We start from the raw sequence: 16599 nt of genomic DNA on the forward strand, positions 1-16599 counted from the left end.
CAGCCCGACATAGCACTGAGGCCCAGGACCCTGAGATCATGACCTGAGCCGAAGGCAGAGAGGCTTTAACCCACTGAGCCACCCCGGCACCCCTAAATTCAGGAATATCTTGAGGCATATTATGTAATCTTGTTTAGAAAAGCTGGGGGAAAAGCTGTCTTTTATTTATTTATTTATTTGAAGAAAACTCCTTTTATTTCATTCAGAAACTTCATTTATCCTTGTTTTGGTGACTTAAGGGCCTACCCCTCCCTTCCTTGATAGCAGTTCAGGTGTTCTCATTACCATATACAGTCTCTCTGACCCTAAATCTCAAGCTGTGATTCAGATTTAGGAGCTCCTTTAAGAATATCTTTATTGCTGGCGTTTTGGTAAAGAGGTACCGTCATCTGGTAGAAAGCTGAAGCTGTAGCCTTAAGAAACCGTGAGGCAGCCTGAGTTTTAAATTAAGCAAAGGGATGAAACTCACTTAGGATCATTGATTATTCTTTTCAATACCATCATTCCCACAATTCTGAAGAGTTAAGGACCTCCGGGACTGAAGGAATTTGCGGAAGAGGGTAGATGAAAAACGACCAGCATCAGGGGCGGTGAGCCTGGGGAAGGAAGCAGGAAGTAGCACCGGCCCTGGGAGGAGGCGAAGCAGAAACAGGTGGGCGTCCAAGGGAAGGTGCAAGTGAGGCGAGTTTGAGAAAATTCTCAAGTTTTTATAAAGGGTTCTTCCCACACTCTGCCATTTACTTGAAAGTAGATTTCTTTTCTTTTTTTTTTTTTTTAAAGATTTTATTTATTTATTTGACAGAGAGAGATCACAAGTAGGCAGAGAGGCAGGCAGAGAGAGAGAGGAGGAAGCAGGCTCCCCGCTGAGCAGAGAGCCCGATGCGGGACTCGATCCCAGGACCCTGAGATCACGACCTGAGCCGAAGGCAGCGGCCCAACCCACTGAGCCACCCAGGCGCCCGAAAGTAGATTTCTTTATGAACTTCCATTTACAGTATTAAAAAAATTTTTTTAATTTGCAAAAACAGTGCACGGAATTCCCTTCACCCCGTTAACATTTCAGCACGCTTTATCATTCATTTGCATTTTGTCTCCACATCTACACCGTGTGCTTCTAAAAATGAAATGCTCGTAAGTTGTCAACCTTTCTGCGCCCCTGCCCCTTAATGCTCTGACGTGTGTGTCCTGGAAGTGAAGACATTCTTCCACCTAACCATTGTGAAGTGATCAGAACCAGGGAGTTAGCACTGATACAGCACGGTTTTCTAGTCTGCAGACCGTATCCAGTTTTCCAGTTTGTCGTCCTCCTGTCTTTCTGTGGTCCAGGGTCCCCTGGCACATTTGCTTGTCACATAGCTTTCCTTCCCTCTAGGACAGTTTCTCGGTCTTCGTCTTCCTCGACCTTGCCATTTTTCAACAGTTCAGGCCAGTTATTTGATGGAATGCCCCTCAATTTGGATTTGTCTGATGTGCTCTCTTGATTAGATTCAGGTCATGCGTTTTTGACAGGCCTGTCATAGAAGCCATGAACATGAACTCCTGATACCTCCCGTCAGGAGTCCCTCTGTTGACGCGTTTCACGGCTGGCAGTGTTCTTTGATCACTTGTTGAAGGTGTTGTCTGTCAGGTTTCTCCACTGTGCAGTGATGATTTCCCCCTTTTTATTTTACTTTATTTCATTTATTTATTTTTTAAAAAGATTAATTTGATAGAGAGAGCACAAACAGGGGAGTGGCAGGCGGGGTGGGGGAGAGGGAGAAGCAGGCTCCCCTCGGAGCAGAGAGCCTGATAGGGGGCTCGATCCCAGGACCTGAGGGATCATGACCTGAGCTGAAGGCAGATGCTTAACAACTGAGCCACCCAGGGGCCCCGATTTCCCCCTTTTTACATAGTATCTTATAGGAAGATGTTTGAGACTATATAAATAACCTGCTTTCCATCATTCTTTTTGCCCAGTAATTTTACATGTACTCACTATTGCCTGGAAAATTTACTCCTGCGGTATCTGCCCAGTAATGGTTTCTTACTTCCATAAGTCCCTTTTCATTTATTAGTTGGGAGCCTTCTCTAAGGAAGAGCTTTCCCTCCTCATTGATTCATTCATTCATGTCAGAATGGGTGATGATCCATTACTGCTATTTATTTTGTTGCTTAGATTATTCCAAATTTGGCTAGTGGACACCTGTTCAAATTGGTTCGTCTGTCCTTTTGATAGTTTATTTTTGAGTACTTCCTTATCCTTTTTTTTTTTTTTTTAAAGATTTTACTTATTTATTTGACAGACAGAGATCACAAGTAGGCAGAAAGGTAGGCAGAGAGAGAGAGAGAGAGAGAGAGGGAGAAGCAGGCTCCCTGCTGAGCAGAGAGCCTGATGCGGGGCTTGATCTTAGGACCCTGGGATCATGACCTGAGCCGAAGGCAGAGGCTTTAACCCACTGAGCCACCTGGGCATCCCCCTTACACTTTTTTTTAAATGAAGTTTTTATTTAAATTCCAGTTACCGTACAGTGTGATCTTGGTTCCAGGTGTAGAATTTATTAATTCAGCACTTGTTGTACAACACCTTGTGCTCGTCACAAGCGCCCTCCTTAATCCCCTCACCTGGTTCACCCATCCCCGACCCCCTCCTCTCTGGTAACCATCAGTGTGTTCTCTGTAGTTAAGAGTCGGTTTCTTGGTTTGCTTCTTCCCCCCGCCCCCCTGTTCATTTGTTTAGTTTCTTACTTCCTTATATATATTTCTTAGATTTTTAATTTCTTTATTTGAGAGAGACTGAGAAAGACCGAGAGCTCTGAAGTGTCAGAGGGAGGGAGAGGAGCAGACAGTGAGTCTGACGCGGGGCTCGATCCCAGGACCCCGGGATCATGACCTGAGCCACCCAGGTGGCCCATCTTGCTTCCGTACACTTTCTGATGCCGGAATATGAAGGCGTGGCCTGCACTCTCCAGCTGTTTTTCCCGGGAGCCCTGATTCTCTTTATTGTAGAGTGGTATTTTGAAGCCAAGATCTGGCTGTACTTACTGGTACTGTATTGCAGTATTTGTGTTGCTAATTAGCTAATTAATTACTGCTGTAGTTGAACTTTTGCTATACAACCTCATATTAATGTGGGTTTATATATTCTATTGTATATATAACTCTCCTTTTCCATCTAGTAGTTTTTTTAAATTGACTTTTTATTTTGGAATAGTCTTTAAACTTCTAGAAAAGTTGCAAAGATAATACAGAGTTCCTATGTGTGCGTCATTCAGTTTCCTGTAATGTTGACATCTTGTATAACCATTGTACCTTTATCAAAACTAAATAATCAACCCCGATATATTGCTAGTAACTAAATTTTACAATTTATTTGAATTTCACCAGTTTTCCCATGAGTGTTCCTTTTTGTTCTAGGATCCTGTCCAGGATCCCACATTGAATTTAGTGCCCCTCTGATCTATATTAATTTCTTAGTCTTTGTTTTTCTTGACTGTGATACTTTTGAAGAGTGCTAGTCAGCTATCTTATAGAATGGCCCTCAGTGTGGGGTTGTCTGATGTTTTCTTGTGATTTGGTTGGAGTAATGAATTTTGGGGCCGAGTACCAACAAGGTGAGTTGCGAGGTGCCCTGCTCATCGCTCAAGGGGTACCCGATAATAACATGGCCTGGGGATATTAACCTTCATCACTTGGCTTAGGTGGTGTCTGCCAGATTTTTCTCACTGTAATAATGACACTTTTTCCTTGTCCTTACTCTTTTCTTTGGAAGTGAGTCATTTAGTGCAAACCATACCCAAAGGAAGGGGAGCAATCAAGCTCCAGCTTCTGGAATGGGTAGTTTCTTTCTTTCATTCTTTTTTTTTTTTTTAAAGATTTTATTTTATTTATTTGACAGAAAGATCACAAGTAGGCAGAGAGAGAGAGGGAGGAGGAAGCAGGCTCCCTGCTGAGCAGAGAGCCCGATGCGGGACTCGATCCCAGGATTCCGGGATCATGACCCGAGCCGAAGGCAGAGACCTTAACCCACTGAGCCACCCAGGTGCCCCCATGGAATGGGTAGTTTCTATATAATTTATTTAGAATTCCTTTGTAAGGAAGATTTGTCTCTTCTATTTATCCCATTTTCTGTTTCTTTTTTCTTTTTCTTTTTTGGAGAGAGCGAGAGAGAGAGAGTGTGCACGTGCACACAAGCAGGGGAGGGGAGGAGCAAAGGGAGAGGGAAGGAGAATCTTAAGCCAGCTTCTTGGCCCCCCCGCCCCCCCTCCCCGGCATGGAACTTGATGTGGGGCTCCATCTGACAATCCTGAGATCATGACCTGAGCCAAAATCAAGAGTTGGGCACTTAACAGACTGAGCCCCCCAGACGCCCCAAGAGGATTTTCATTTGTCCCTTTTCCTCCTGCTCTTGGCTTTTGGGCTTTTCAAAAAAATTAATATATGCTTTATTTTGTAGTCTTAATTTTTTTTTTTTTTAAGTAATCTCTCTGCTCAACTTGGGGCTCGAACTCACGACTCCGAGATCAAGAGTCGCATGCTCTACTGATGGAGCCAGCCAGGCACCTCAAGATTTTTTTGTAAATTAAAGTTTAAGAATGGACTGCAGTTAATTTCACATGGCAAGATATTTAATGCCAGATGATTTTCAAGACTTGTGGTTGGACCCTCCTCTCAACCTTGACTGTGTGTCAGCTGGCAAGGCTGTAAGATTTAGTATAAATACTACAAAAGGTTTGGTAACTCTGCTATGTCCTTGAATTCAGGGGAAGGATAGATGAATTTCAGACCATTTTTTTAGGGCTCCGTAACAAATCTCCCTCTACACCCCTCCCCTAAATCAAAACAATCTCTATCCCCTGATACTTTTTTCTTGTTCTATACGGACAGCCTGGGCTGTCACAGTCCTGAGAAATGAACTCATCTGATTTGTGGATCAGTTTTATTTCTTGTTCTTTCTAAATAAGCAGAGAAACTCCAGTATTTTTATGCTTTTCCTTGAGCAACTTAATTGACTGAAATAATTCCTGTCCCATTTGTATTAAGTATTCCCCTTTAGAAAATTCTTTTGTAATCATTATATGTAAAAATACTGGGGGTGCCTGCGTGGCTCAGTGGGTTAAGCCTCTGCCTTCAGCTCAGGTCATGATCCCAGGGTCTTGGTATCGAGCCCCGCATTGGGCTCTCTGTTCGGCAGGGAGCCTGCTTCCTCCTCTCTCTGCCTGCCTCTCTGCCTACTTGTGATCTCTCTATCAAGTAAATGAATAAAATCTTTAAAAAAAAATAAATAAAAATACTGATTTTTTTCAAGAAAGTATTTAGAAGGGAGGGAGAAACAGAGGTTGCTGTTCAGTGGGTATAGACTTTCAGTGATCTAAGATGAAAAAGTTCTAGAGATCTGATGCACAACAATAGCATATAGCTGATAGTATTGCATTGTGCACTCAGAATTTTGTCAGGAGGCTGTATCTCATGTGTCTGTCATTTTTCTTTTACCACAATTTAGAAAAGTGTTGAGCAGGAAGCAAGCTCATACTTCCAACTTACTGATTGTGTATTTCTTTAAAAAAATAGAGTTAGGATTTTTCAACTCCAGAATAAGGTGGTTTTTTTTTTTTTTTCTTTTTAAGTTATTTTAATAAGGCTCCACGCCAGTGTGGATCCCAACACAGGACATGAACTCACAACCCTGAGATCAAGACCTGAACTGAGACCAACTGTTGCCCAACTGTTCAGAACGAGTTTTAAAATAAGTGATATTCTCTGTCAGGTCTTCCACTTAATAGTTCTTTCTTTCTTTCTTTTTTTTTTTTTTTTTTAAGATTTTTATTTATTTGACAGACAGAGATCACAAGCAGGCAGAGAGAGGGGGAAGCAGGCTCCCAGGGCTTGATCCCAGGACCCTGAGATCATGACCTGAGCCGAAAACAGAGGCCCTAACCCACTGAGCCACCCAGGTGCCCCTTAATATTTCATTTTACATTCTGTCTTTTAAAAACTAATTTTTTGTGGGAGTCAGTATTTCAGCGCTAAGAATCTGTGGTTGTTTTTTGAGGCCTTTCAATTTTTAAACACAGTTGTTCAGGGACGCCTGTGTGTCTCAGTGGGTTAAAGCCTCTGCCTTCGGCTCAGGTCATGATCTCAGGGTCCTGGGATCGAGCCCCACATCAGGCTCTCTGTTCAGCAGGGAGTCTGCTTCCCTTCCTCTCTCTCTCTGCCTGCCTCTCTGCCTGTGATCTCTGTTTGTCAAATAAATAAATAAAATCTTTAAAAAAACAACAACCCCTCAGTTGTTCAAAACATTAAAATACTGTGTAAACAAGACATTTTCTCCTTGAATTTCTTTTTTGTAACTTCTTTCCTAGACTGTAAGTTCCGTAATGGCTGCTTGGTCAGGTAACAAACAGGTTGGGCTGCTTTAACAGTCTAATTAATAGTGGCTTCAACAAGACAGAAGCTCATTTCTCTTCTAACATAAAGCTCCAAGTTGGCAGTCTGTTTGGGAAGGAACTGGGCATCTCAGCTCCACAGGGTCATCCAAGGTCCGCAGCACTTTGCATCTTGTCACCCAGTTGTCCTTTAGGACGTTTGCTTTTCCACACGGTTGCAGACCGCACGAGGGAGCGAACAGACAGCAAGCAGCTAGGGGCCTGTTAATGTCAAGCTTTTTCTGTGAAGAGTCAGACAGCGAGTCTCTTAGGCTGTGTTCACATATGGTTGCTTTATAGTTTATAGGTTGGAGTCGTAACAACTCTTGTTGTATGCGAACTAGGATTTTCTGCTTTTTATTTGATGTTTTGGGGTGAGTTTTGAGGAAGGAGAGGGAGAAGAACCTTCACCAGTGGATTTAAATTTGTTTTATGTTTCATTTTGCTTATTTATTTATTTTTATTTTTTATTTTTGAGGATTTTATTTATTTATTTGTCAGAGAGAAAGAGAGTACAAGCAGGGGGAAACGGCAGGCCCAGTAGGCAGAGGGAGATGCAGACTCCCCGCTGAGCGGGGAGCCTGATATAGAGCTCAAACCCAGGACCCTGGGATCATGACCTGAGCCAAAGGCAGTTGCTTAGCCGACTGAGCCACTCAGGCACCCCTTATGTTTCATTTTGAAAAAAAAAAAAAAACAACTTAATAGTACTTATACCTGTAATTGAACATTTTGTTTTGTCACATTTCTTCCAAGTTTTTTCCCATTTATTTATTATTATTATTATTATTATTATTATTTTTTTTTAAAGATTTTATTTATTAATTTGACAGAGAGAAATCACAAGTAGACGGGGAGGCAGCCAGAGAGAGAGGGAAGCAGGCTCTCCGCTGAGCAGAGAGCCCGATGCGGGACTCGATCCCAGGACCCTGAGATCATGACCTGAGCCGAAGGCAGCGGCTTAACCCACTGAGCCACCCAGGCGCCCTATTATTATTATTTTTAAAGATTTTATTTATTTGTTTGACAGAGAGAGCTATCACAAGTAGGCAAAGAGGCAGACAGAGAGAGAGGAAGGTGGCTCCCCACTGAGCAGAGAGCCCGACGCGGGGCTCGATCGCAGGACCCTGAGATCATGACTGGAGCCGAAGGCAGAGGCTTTAACCCGCTGAGCCACCCAGGCGCCCCTATTTTTTATTATTAAAGTATTCTCTACACCCCACATGCGGCTCCAACTCACAACCCCAAGATCAAGAGTCACACACTCTTCTGAGTGAGCCAGCCAGGCACCCCTCTTTATCCTTTTATAACAGCAATCGAATATGGCAGGCACAACTGTCAGCCCCAGTGCATCCCTCATTTCTACCCCTGGAACTACAGGGCAGTAGCTAAGTTTGCAGTCAGACGCTCAACCAACTGAGCTACCCAGGTACCCCTGCTTCCAATCTCTTTTTAAAATACAAATACCAATAATCTACACACTATAGATAACACCGTTTTATAGGTTTAGAATGTTCCTCCAGATGGTGTCATACTGTTTTGTTGTTTTGTAATTTGTGTTTTTCCACTTAATATTGATTATGAAAACTGTTTTGATAAACACACAGTATCTCCCCCCCCCCCCTCTCTTTTTTTTTAAAGACTTTATTTGACACAGAGAGAGAGAGGTCGCAAATAGGCAGGGCAGCCGGTAGAGAGAGAGGGGGAAGCAGGCTCCCTGCTGAGCAGAGAGCCCGATGCGGGGCTTGATCTCAGGACCCTGAGATCATGACCTGAGCCGAAGGCAGAGGCTTAACCCACTGAGCCACCCAGGCGCCCCACATAGTCTGTCTTTTTGTTGTTTCTCTTCACTGTTGCATATTATTTCATGGTATGAATACATCACATCGATTTATTCTCTTGGTGTCGACATTATTAAGAATAACATGTCCCTGGACATCCTTTTATAGCCCTTTTAGGCTTCTGTGTATGAGTTTCTCAAGAAGCAAATGATCAAGGTTGTCGAATATAGTTTTGTTATTACTGGATACCAACTGGTCAGTCCTGTGAGTTCGGACCAATAGTGCACCAGTTCAGCCTCTCCCCAGCGGCGAGTGGAAGTCCCTGCTCTGTGTCAGTATCTGATGTGGATACCCTTTCTGATATTTGCTGCTTTTCTTGAATAATCATTGAATGAAGGCACCATTATATAATGATGATTGGTGGGTTCAGTTTTCAGAATTGGTTGTTTTTAGGTGAACTTAGGATGAAGAGTGATAAATCGTGTAACCGGGACTCCTACCAAATATAGTTCACTCTGCATCTGTAATGAGATTACATTCTACTGGTTTTCCTTGCCAATTTTTTTTTTTCCCAAGAGTATCATTAGAGCCAAAAATGAAGTTTTAAAGATGCCTAGGGTCTTTTCTGGGATGGAGGTGGGAGGTGGGGGGGATACAGTACAATGCTACCATCTTCTGTACCTGTAGGCCATTTTTACACGGGGTGAACTTACTTCTGGAACTCTTTGCCTAACTGTTTATCTGAGAATCATTAAATGTGTTGCAAGTGAACTATGAAATGATTAGATGTTAATGTGGCAAAGAAAGTGAGAATTCTCTCTTAGCTCAGAAATAGATGCATTTGGTTTAATATAGTAAGTTGTTAATGCATGACTCTGTGCTTTTGAATTATATGGTTCAAAAGTACTTTTCACTTGTATGGTGTTAATTACATTGAGGTGAATTCCCTCATTTGATCGGTGTGTCATTATTCAGGGTCCAACCTTTCTGTCTGCCTGTCTGTCCGTCTGTCTTTCGTACAATGCCTCTTTGCTTCTTTTTCCCTTTAAAAAAGTCCATTTCCTCATATATGCGATCTTCACCTTTCAGAAAAGCAAGAGGAAAGGGCATGAATATACAAATATTAAGTATTCTCTAACGGACCAGACAAGTGGAGATCAGAGTCCCCTGCCGCCTTGTACCCCAACACCATCTTGTGCAGAGTAAGTAGTAATGAAGGAAATTCTTTCTATCTGAACACAGTCCTATAGAAAAGCTTAAAAACCAGCAGGTCTTTGCAGCACAGGCCTATCATTATTGTTACCCTGCTGATTAACAAGTGTGTCAGTGGCTTTCTAAACTAAATTTTAATTTACCTAAACCAAAGGCTGGTTGGTACACTAACTATGATTATGTGAGGTTATCAGTCTCTCCAGTGGTAGTTCTCTAAGAAGAATAGAATTTTCCTTTTTATGGGGTGGGGATGATTTCTCTTGTTAATGATAGACAACAAAGGTAGGTAACGCCCCTTTGGTTGTTTTAAGACTCTATGCTAAATAAAAGTAAGTAAGTTGACCATTAATGTCCCAACACCATCATGATCTGCTAATTTTCCTGTCAGCAGAGAACAGAAATCTTCTTTGAGCCTTTAAATCAAGAGTCCACGAACTGGAGGCCTCAGGCCAAATTCTGGCCATGCCTGTTTTTGTACAGCTCACGAATGATTTTTAAGGTGTTATATTTAAAAAGGAAAAAAAAAAAAAAAAAAAAAAAAAGGAGAAAAAAAAAAAAAAAAAAAAAAAAAAAAAAAAAAAAAACGGCAGCACAGAGAATATTATATGCCAGAGACTGAGACAGAAAAACTTTGCCAACCCCTTGTTTAAGCTAAAATATGTGTTAGGAAAACATTTGTTAAATCGATTATGTGAATGACAGTCTTAAATTATTGTTTTTCTATATATTCTAAGGTAGTCTGTGGTTTAACATTTACTTTTTATTTTTACCCAAGAGTCTTATCTCTGTTTGCTTCTGATGTGGATTTTAAACCCCTGCTGACTTTAATACTCTATATACACATTTTAGATAGCAAATATGAGGCTTATATTTACATTTGGCTTCTAGTTAACATTGAAATGAAATTATACAGCAAAAGTATTCTCTCCTCCAAGTTGCCTCTTCCTTCTGCCTGCTTTTTGCTTTCCCGGTGGACTGATCGGGAAAGTTGATATTTTGAATTGCTGTCTGCTGACATGTGCCGTGGCGCCAAGCTCATCAGGGCTCTGAGTCCTGGCCAGAGAGCTTTCCCTGAATATTGGCACAGCGCAGGAACTAGGACCGCTCCCTTACCGCCAGTGGCCTCTCCGCGTGACACATTCTCTGCCTCTCCACTTCCATCGTGTTCCTTATCCCTCGGACCCCAAGCCCCTTCTTGTCCCTCTCAGGTTGGCATCTATGGCTGCTGGGTCCTCTGTCCCCCAGGGGCTGCTCTGATCTCCATTCTGCTCAGTAGAATGGAGTCTGGCCTCTGGTGCATTGGCCTTCCATCCCCGGGGCCTACACCACCATGAGCTTCACCCTCACTGTTCCCCTTCATGTAGCGGGATTCAGGGTTCTGTGGGTCTGTGGGCCTCACTGCCCCTGCTCTTTCCTTCTTGGACCTCTTGCCTGTTAGGCTCCCTCCGCTCGAAACGAATACCGGTCCTTTCTCTGTGCTCACATTTTACCCTGCTCGAAGGCCTCACTCCAAGATCTCATCGTACAGGCCTCCTTTGCTCTGCGTGCCAGAAAAACGGCTCACTTTCCTCCGACCCCAGAGAGCACAGGGGCTCGAGACTCTTACTCTTCTGTTAGCTTGCTTTTGCTGTATGTTCGTGTCTCACAGCCTGTCCTAGAGCGTTAGCTCCTGGGGGCCTGTGTCTGTACCGTCTCGGGTCCCCCAAAGAATGGATTATGTGCTTTATAAATACCGTGCGTGCTTAGCGTGGCCAGCACTTTTATTCATGTTTTCTTTCTTTTTTTTTTTCTTTTCAGAATGAGAGAAGATAATGCTAGAGTCTATGAAAATGTGGGTCTGATGCAGCAGCAGAAAAGTTTCAGATGAGAACACCCAGCAGGACTTCAGCACAGACACAGGTATTTACATGCACGTGCTCCGGGTCTTTATGTCATTGGTGGGGATTTTGACAGGCGGACAATTTGTGAGTGTTCTAGCGAGGGGCACCACAACGAAGTTTGACAAGCCAGCCTCTTTTTTCTCTTCCTAAGCTCCTTTTTCCTAAGTTGGATTTATTTTTGAGTTCATTAAGGATTGAAACCAAATTCGGAGTTAATTCTGTGAGGGGCAGAGAGACGGTTGATGTGGGTGAGGAAGGGCAGGGGTCACTGTACCTTCCATTTGTATTAGAGTCGGTTGACCCAAGCTGTGCCGGAGACAGTCTTTGGGGACCCGGGAGGCAAGGGGACAGCTCTGGCTGGTTGGCATCAGGACGCCTGTGTTCTCATCCCCTTTGGCCCCTGACTGGCTGTGTGACCGGGCTTTGGCCTCCCCGGGCCTGCACCTCTCCCTCTCACCTCCACATCCCTTCCAGCACTGTCTCTGGCATCTCCTGTCCCTAGTACGTCTCCTCCCTCAGTCACCTCTATAGACAGCGACCCAGGTCGTGAGGGATGTTGGAAACTCCTAGTTTCAATGTTGCAAGTTGAAATTCCCATCTCAATGGGTAGTACATTTAGAAGATTTGAATGCACTTGAAAATGGTTTAATGCCTTTGAGAAACTTTTAGATGTGTGCTCCTTAAAAATTCTAGCTTATTTCTTCCCCAGATGTGGACCTTTACCCTCTCCCTGAAAAGATCAAGAACAGATGCAAGAAAGTACATGCGAAGAATGAATTTGAATTTGGAAGGCTTGTGTTGTGGTTGACTACCTTTGGATAAGCAAAGTTCAGAACCATTTAAAGACCACTATATTCTAACTCGACAATACCTGATTACCAATTACTCATTTCCTCAGATAAGAAGAAATCATCTCTACAATGTAGACAGTGTTATATTTTATAGAATTTTATTTTAAATTGAGGAAGCCGTTAATTGTGCTCTATATTTTAATGATGATGGTGATTCAAATTCTACTTATTGGCATTTTCTTTTCTTTTTATGACCTTAAAAATTCAATTATTTTTCTCCTTGTGAGGGATGACAGGGCTTTCATAAGAGGAAAAACGTTTTGGAAAAGGTGACAACATCCCGTGGGAGTGAGAACAGTTTCATTTATCATTGCTTATCCAGTAGTGGATAATTCATTTGATGGCCTCTTTTTTTGGCTAAATGATAATTAAGCCAGTGGCCTCAGCCTGTCAGAGGTCGACTTATCTACCTTTGCATTGCCATTAAAAAATCATGGGAAAAAAGAATCATGGAAAATTGGGAGAAAAGATGTGTTTTCTTCTTAGCAGATGACCAGGCTGAGAAGGATGTGGTGGGGAAATGGTTGTCACGTTTTCTTTTCATTTGAGTCATTGTCTCGTATTTGGGGGGGGCAGAAAAAGCGCATGTGTGGATAACCAGCCAGCGTTGTGGTTATCGATTGTTGGTGACAAACCACCCCAAAGCGCAGCGGCTGAAACAGTACTTCTCGTGTTCGCCTCCTCCCTGTTCTTCAGCCTGGGCTGGGCTCCTCTGTGCTGTTCCTGTCCTCTCGCCGGTGTTACCCGTGTGGTCAAGGGTGGATGGGCTTCTCTCTGCAGGTCCCCGGCCTTTCCTTCTGCGTGCGATGGCTCCAAGTGGCCCCGCCAGCAGGGTAGCCGGCCACCTACATGGCCGCTCAGAACTCCCAAGGGTATCAAGCAGTAATGGCCGGGCCTGCTTAAGACTTAAACCCAGAACTTCCACTGCCCTCTCGTGATTAAAGCATCCCAGGGCCAGCCCAGATTCGGGAAGGGGGATGGCACCAAGGCATGGAGCGGAGAGGTGTGATCCACGGGGGGCGGGGGGCGCCAGAGTAATGGGCTGTCAGAAGCAGTGCCACACGAGAACAGCAATGGTTAGAAGGAGAAGCTGCTCGTGACCTTGGGAAATGGAAGCAGCTTGCGATTGCTGGTGTAAGCTGGAAGTCAAACTAACAAATAGAGGGCCTTCTAGAAGCTTCCACTTCTGCTGGCTCTGAGCATATTTTCTGAACCAGTGCTTTGGGAAACTGGTCTCTAAGGAGGGCTGTGTTGAGCAGAACCACCCCACCCCGAGGCTCCGGCGGAGGGTGGCGCAGGAGGCGCTTCCTCCCCGCGTGCGCGGGTTCAGTCCGACGCCACCGCCCCTCTGACTGAATTAGCAGTGGCTCATTTTTGTTCTAGTCAAGCAGTAGGATTTGCTACCGTTCTACCTGAAGTGCCTTCTCCAAAGACATCCTCTTTGCCCTGTGTGTGGAATCATCCTTCGGTGAGTGTGTTTCAGTGAAAGAATCACTGGTTGACTTTGTAAAGACGATAAAGTGCCATGGCGGCTTGGCCATTAGGTTATGGTCTCCTTGTGCAGTCTTCTTGCTTTGGCTCCCGACCGGTCTAGCCCCGCAAGTGCTTCGATTCTGAGGTCTTTACCTCCTGTGAAGTCTTGAGGTAGTTTGGAAACTGCCTCCGCCGCCATTTTCACAGACAAAATGCACATTGACGCTCCCCCCAACACCCACCCCCCAACCCAGTGAACCTAGAATGGCTTTAGAACACTGGTATGGCCCAGAGGTAATCACCTTCTAAGGGGAATGTCAGTGACTACTGTCTTCTTGTCAAGCGTGTAAAGCGAGAGATTCCAGTTCAGTATTTGCAACAAGGGTCTTGAATCCTGCTCCTTTTATTGCATTGTCGCATTGAATTCTCCTTCTTTGCCTTGATTTTGTGCTATAGTTGAGACTCTGGACTTTGAGGGCAAAGTCTTTCACCAGCATACAAGGGTTTGATTGTACAAATTTACCTGCTGCATTAATGTCTCCGCCTGTAGCTTAAGATGGAGTTACTCCGTGCTCAGAACAGAATCGCCTGATCTAGGCTAGCTTTGCTTGTTACAGGACATTGATTTCGTTTAGATTTCCCTCCACGAAGTCAGCCAGCTATCATGTTATGTAAACCTCTGCCAAGACAAGATTGTCGTAGCCCCTAGGTTGCTCAGGTTTGTCATGTGTCCGGTGAAGAGGGGATTGCAGGGTCTCAGATCTGAGATTCCTCTCCACGAGATGGAATCGGGGAGAGGGGTGATGAAAGTGTGGGGAGCTGGAGGTGCAGGTGTTAAAAAAGTTGTGGAAATGGAAGTTCCAAAGAGGAGGTTTGTGAGGAGGTCAGAGGTGCGGGGCCCGCACGTGGTGAGAACTTGAATAGGTTGATCAGATTACCTGGCAAGTAGGTGTGATAGATACAGGGAAGAAGTCTGCTCCTGGATTGCTGGTAGACATTAAATTTGCACAATATCCTGTAGCTGGTGGAGTATTTTAAAATGATAAGCATAGGGTTTTATATTTGGGGTGAAGAAATTATCTGACACATGGTATTGGGGTTTCTTTTTAAAAAGCCAAATTTCAGAGTCCTAAGAGTTTTTTTTTTTTTAAATAATATAAAGACACCTCACCTCCAGTGGATGACCCTCCTGAAAATCATGGTCCTCTCTCCCATTGAATCAGTGACTTTTCAGAGGTGGCAAAATGGGCATGAGAAAATTGCTGTCTGACTTTCTTGGTGTTTGTGCATTTTTTATGGAGCCCAGTTGCTTTGGAACAGCCAAGAAGATTATCAAGATTCTTTTTAGGGGTACCTTTACTGGGGATCTGAAGAACTCATACAACATCCTGGGTTATTTCTAGTTTGGGGGAATGTGGAAAGGTATGCAATTGTGAAGTGTTTTGTTGTAGCTTATTAATCCATGAGGGGAATTTAGACTGTAGACATAAGGACACACCCAGTGCAGTTTCTGTTTTCTGTATGTTGTTGGGGGAATAAAGTTTTGTATAGCAAGCACATGGCCTCCCTGATTTCAGAATGCCTTTATTAGAATCTGTATTAGCCCTTAATGTTGTTGAAACCTTTCTCCCTCTTCCTCCTGAAAATACAGTTTATTGTTTCTTCTATCATTGAAAAGTTTTTCTTTTTTCACTATGGGCAGTTCACACAAGGCAAAAATATTAAACAGTTGGTTTTAGTGTGTTGTATAACTTTGCTGTATATCAAACTAATTTTTACAAGTTTTCATCCTAAACCTCAAATCATGTAATTAATAATTTGCCTGTTTATTTATGACATAATTGTGATTCTTTTATTAATAAAAGCTAATGGAAAAGGATCCTTTATTAAGCTGATGACTAGACCTACATTTAATTTTCCTGCAGTATATGAAGTATTGTACCAGAGTATTAAAAGATATGTAATATTTTATTGATAAATCTATCCTTTAAAAGGAATACGTTTTAGGATGTCATCATTTTGATGTGAATCATGTAAATGTTGATAATATGCACTGTTTATTATACATTTAGTGTTTCGAGAGATTCACTTAATTGCCTTTTTGCCCATGTATTATGTAGTCTGTTTGCAATTGTTTTTTTAAAAAAAATGACATGAAAAGAATAGTTTATGTAGAGAAACATTAGTGGATGTTAATTGTCTCCCCACCTGTATTTATGGGTGTTAGTTCAGTTGCATTGCTAGTTGCAAAGCCGTATTATCAGAGTAAACGTGTATTTGTAAACTGTATGGGAACTAAAAATTAGGAATAAAACCATTTTCTTATTTTATGGTATTAGTCATTTACTTCATTGGAAATGTCCAGGAAAAACCGGGATGATAGGTCCCTCAACCTCTTCCACTAGCCAAATGCTGACATTTAGCAGCTCTTATCTGGAAGGTAACTGGGAATACAGAATACATGAGTCAGTTCCTCAGGCATTCATTCAGTGCCCACTCTGACTAGCTTCGGGAGACAGGCAGGGGATGCTATTTGCAAGAACTTAGGAGTAAGTAACGAATAGAAAGTATGTCTATAAAATATAACAGGAAACAATCAGGAAACATACAATGTAAATGGTACCCGATGGGGCTGTGGAGTGCCGATGATAGAAGAGGGTCGTAGGAGGAAATTGTGTACCACAGGACACTGTCTGGTCCCTTTAGGTTTTTTTTTTTTTTTTAAGATTTATTTATTTATTTATTTGGCAGAGATCGCAAGTAGGCAGAGAGGCAGGCAGAGAGAGAGGAGGAAGCAGGTTCCTGGAGCTGAGCGGAAAGCCCGATGCGGGACTCGATCCCAGGACCCTGGGATCATGACCTGAGCCAAAGGCAAGAGGCTTTAACCCACTGAGCCACCCAGGCACCCCTCGTCCCTTTAGGTTTAGGCCACAAGTAAACAAGTCCATTTGCTGCTTTTGACAGCGCCACATGAACATTGGCAGAAAGAATTCGTTTTATA

The 16599-nt window shown here is 43.2% G+C and overlaps 1 protein-coding gene across 2 annotated transcripts in view; it reads left to right on the forward strand.

Moving 5' to 3' along the window:
* Positions 1 to 15928, forward strand: part of PTPN11 (protein tyrosine phosphatase non-receptor type 11) — an 87417-nt gene extending 71489 nt beyond the window's left edge. For both annotated transcript variants that reach the window (XM_059408461.1, XM_059408462.1), the window contains exons 14-16: positions 9272 to 9384; positions 11192 to 11293; positions 11984 to 15928. In XM_059408461.1, the coding sequence (XP_059264444.1) occupies positions 9272 to 9384; positions 11192 to 11261 (183 nt within the window). In that variant the 3' untranslated portion in view covers positions 11262 to 11293; positions 11984 to 15928. The remainder of the gene's footprint in view (positions 1 to 9271; positions 9385 to 11191; positions 11294 to 11983) is intronic.
* Positions 15929 to 16599: the final 671 nt, after the last annotated feature.

This window comes from Mustela nigripes, chromosome 8 (assembly GCF_022355385.1).
Source record: "Mustela nigripes isolate SB6536 chromosome 8, MUSNIG.SB6536, whole genome shotgun sequence".
NCBI lineage: Eukaryota > Metazoa > Chordata > Mammalia > Carnivora > Mustelidae > Mustela > Mustela nigripes.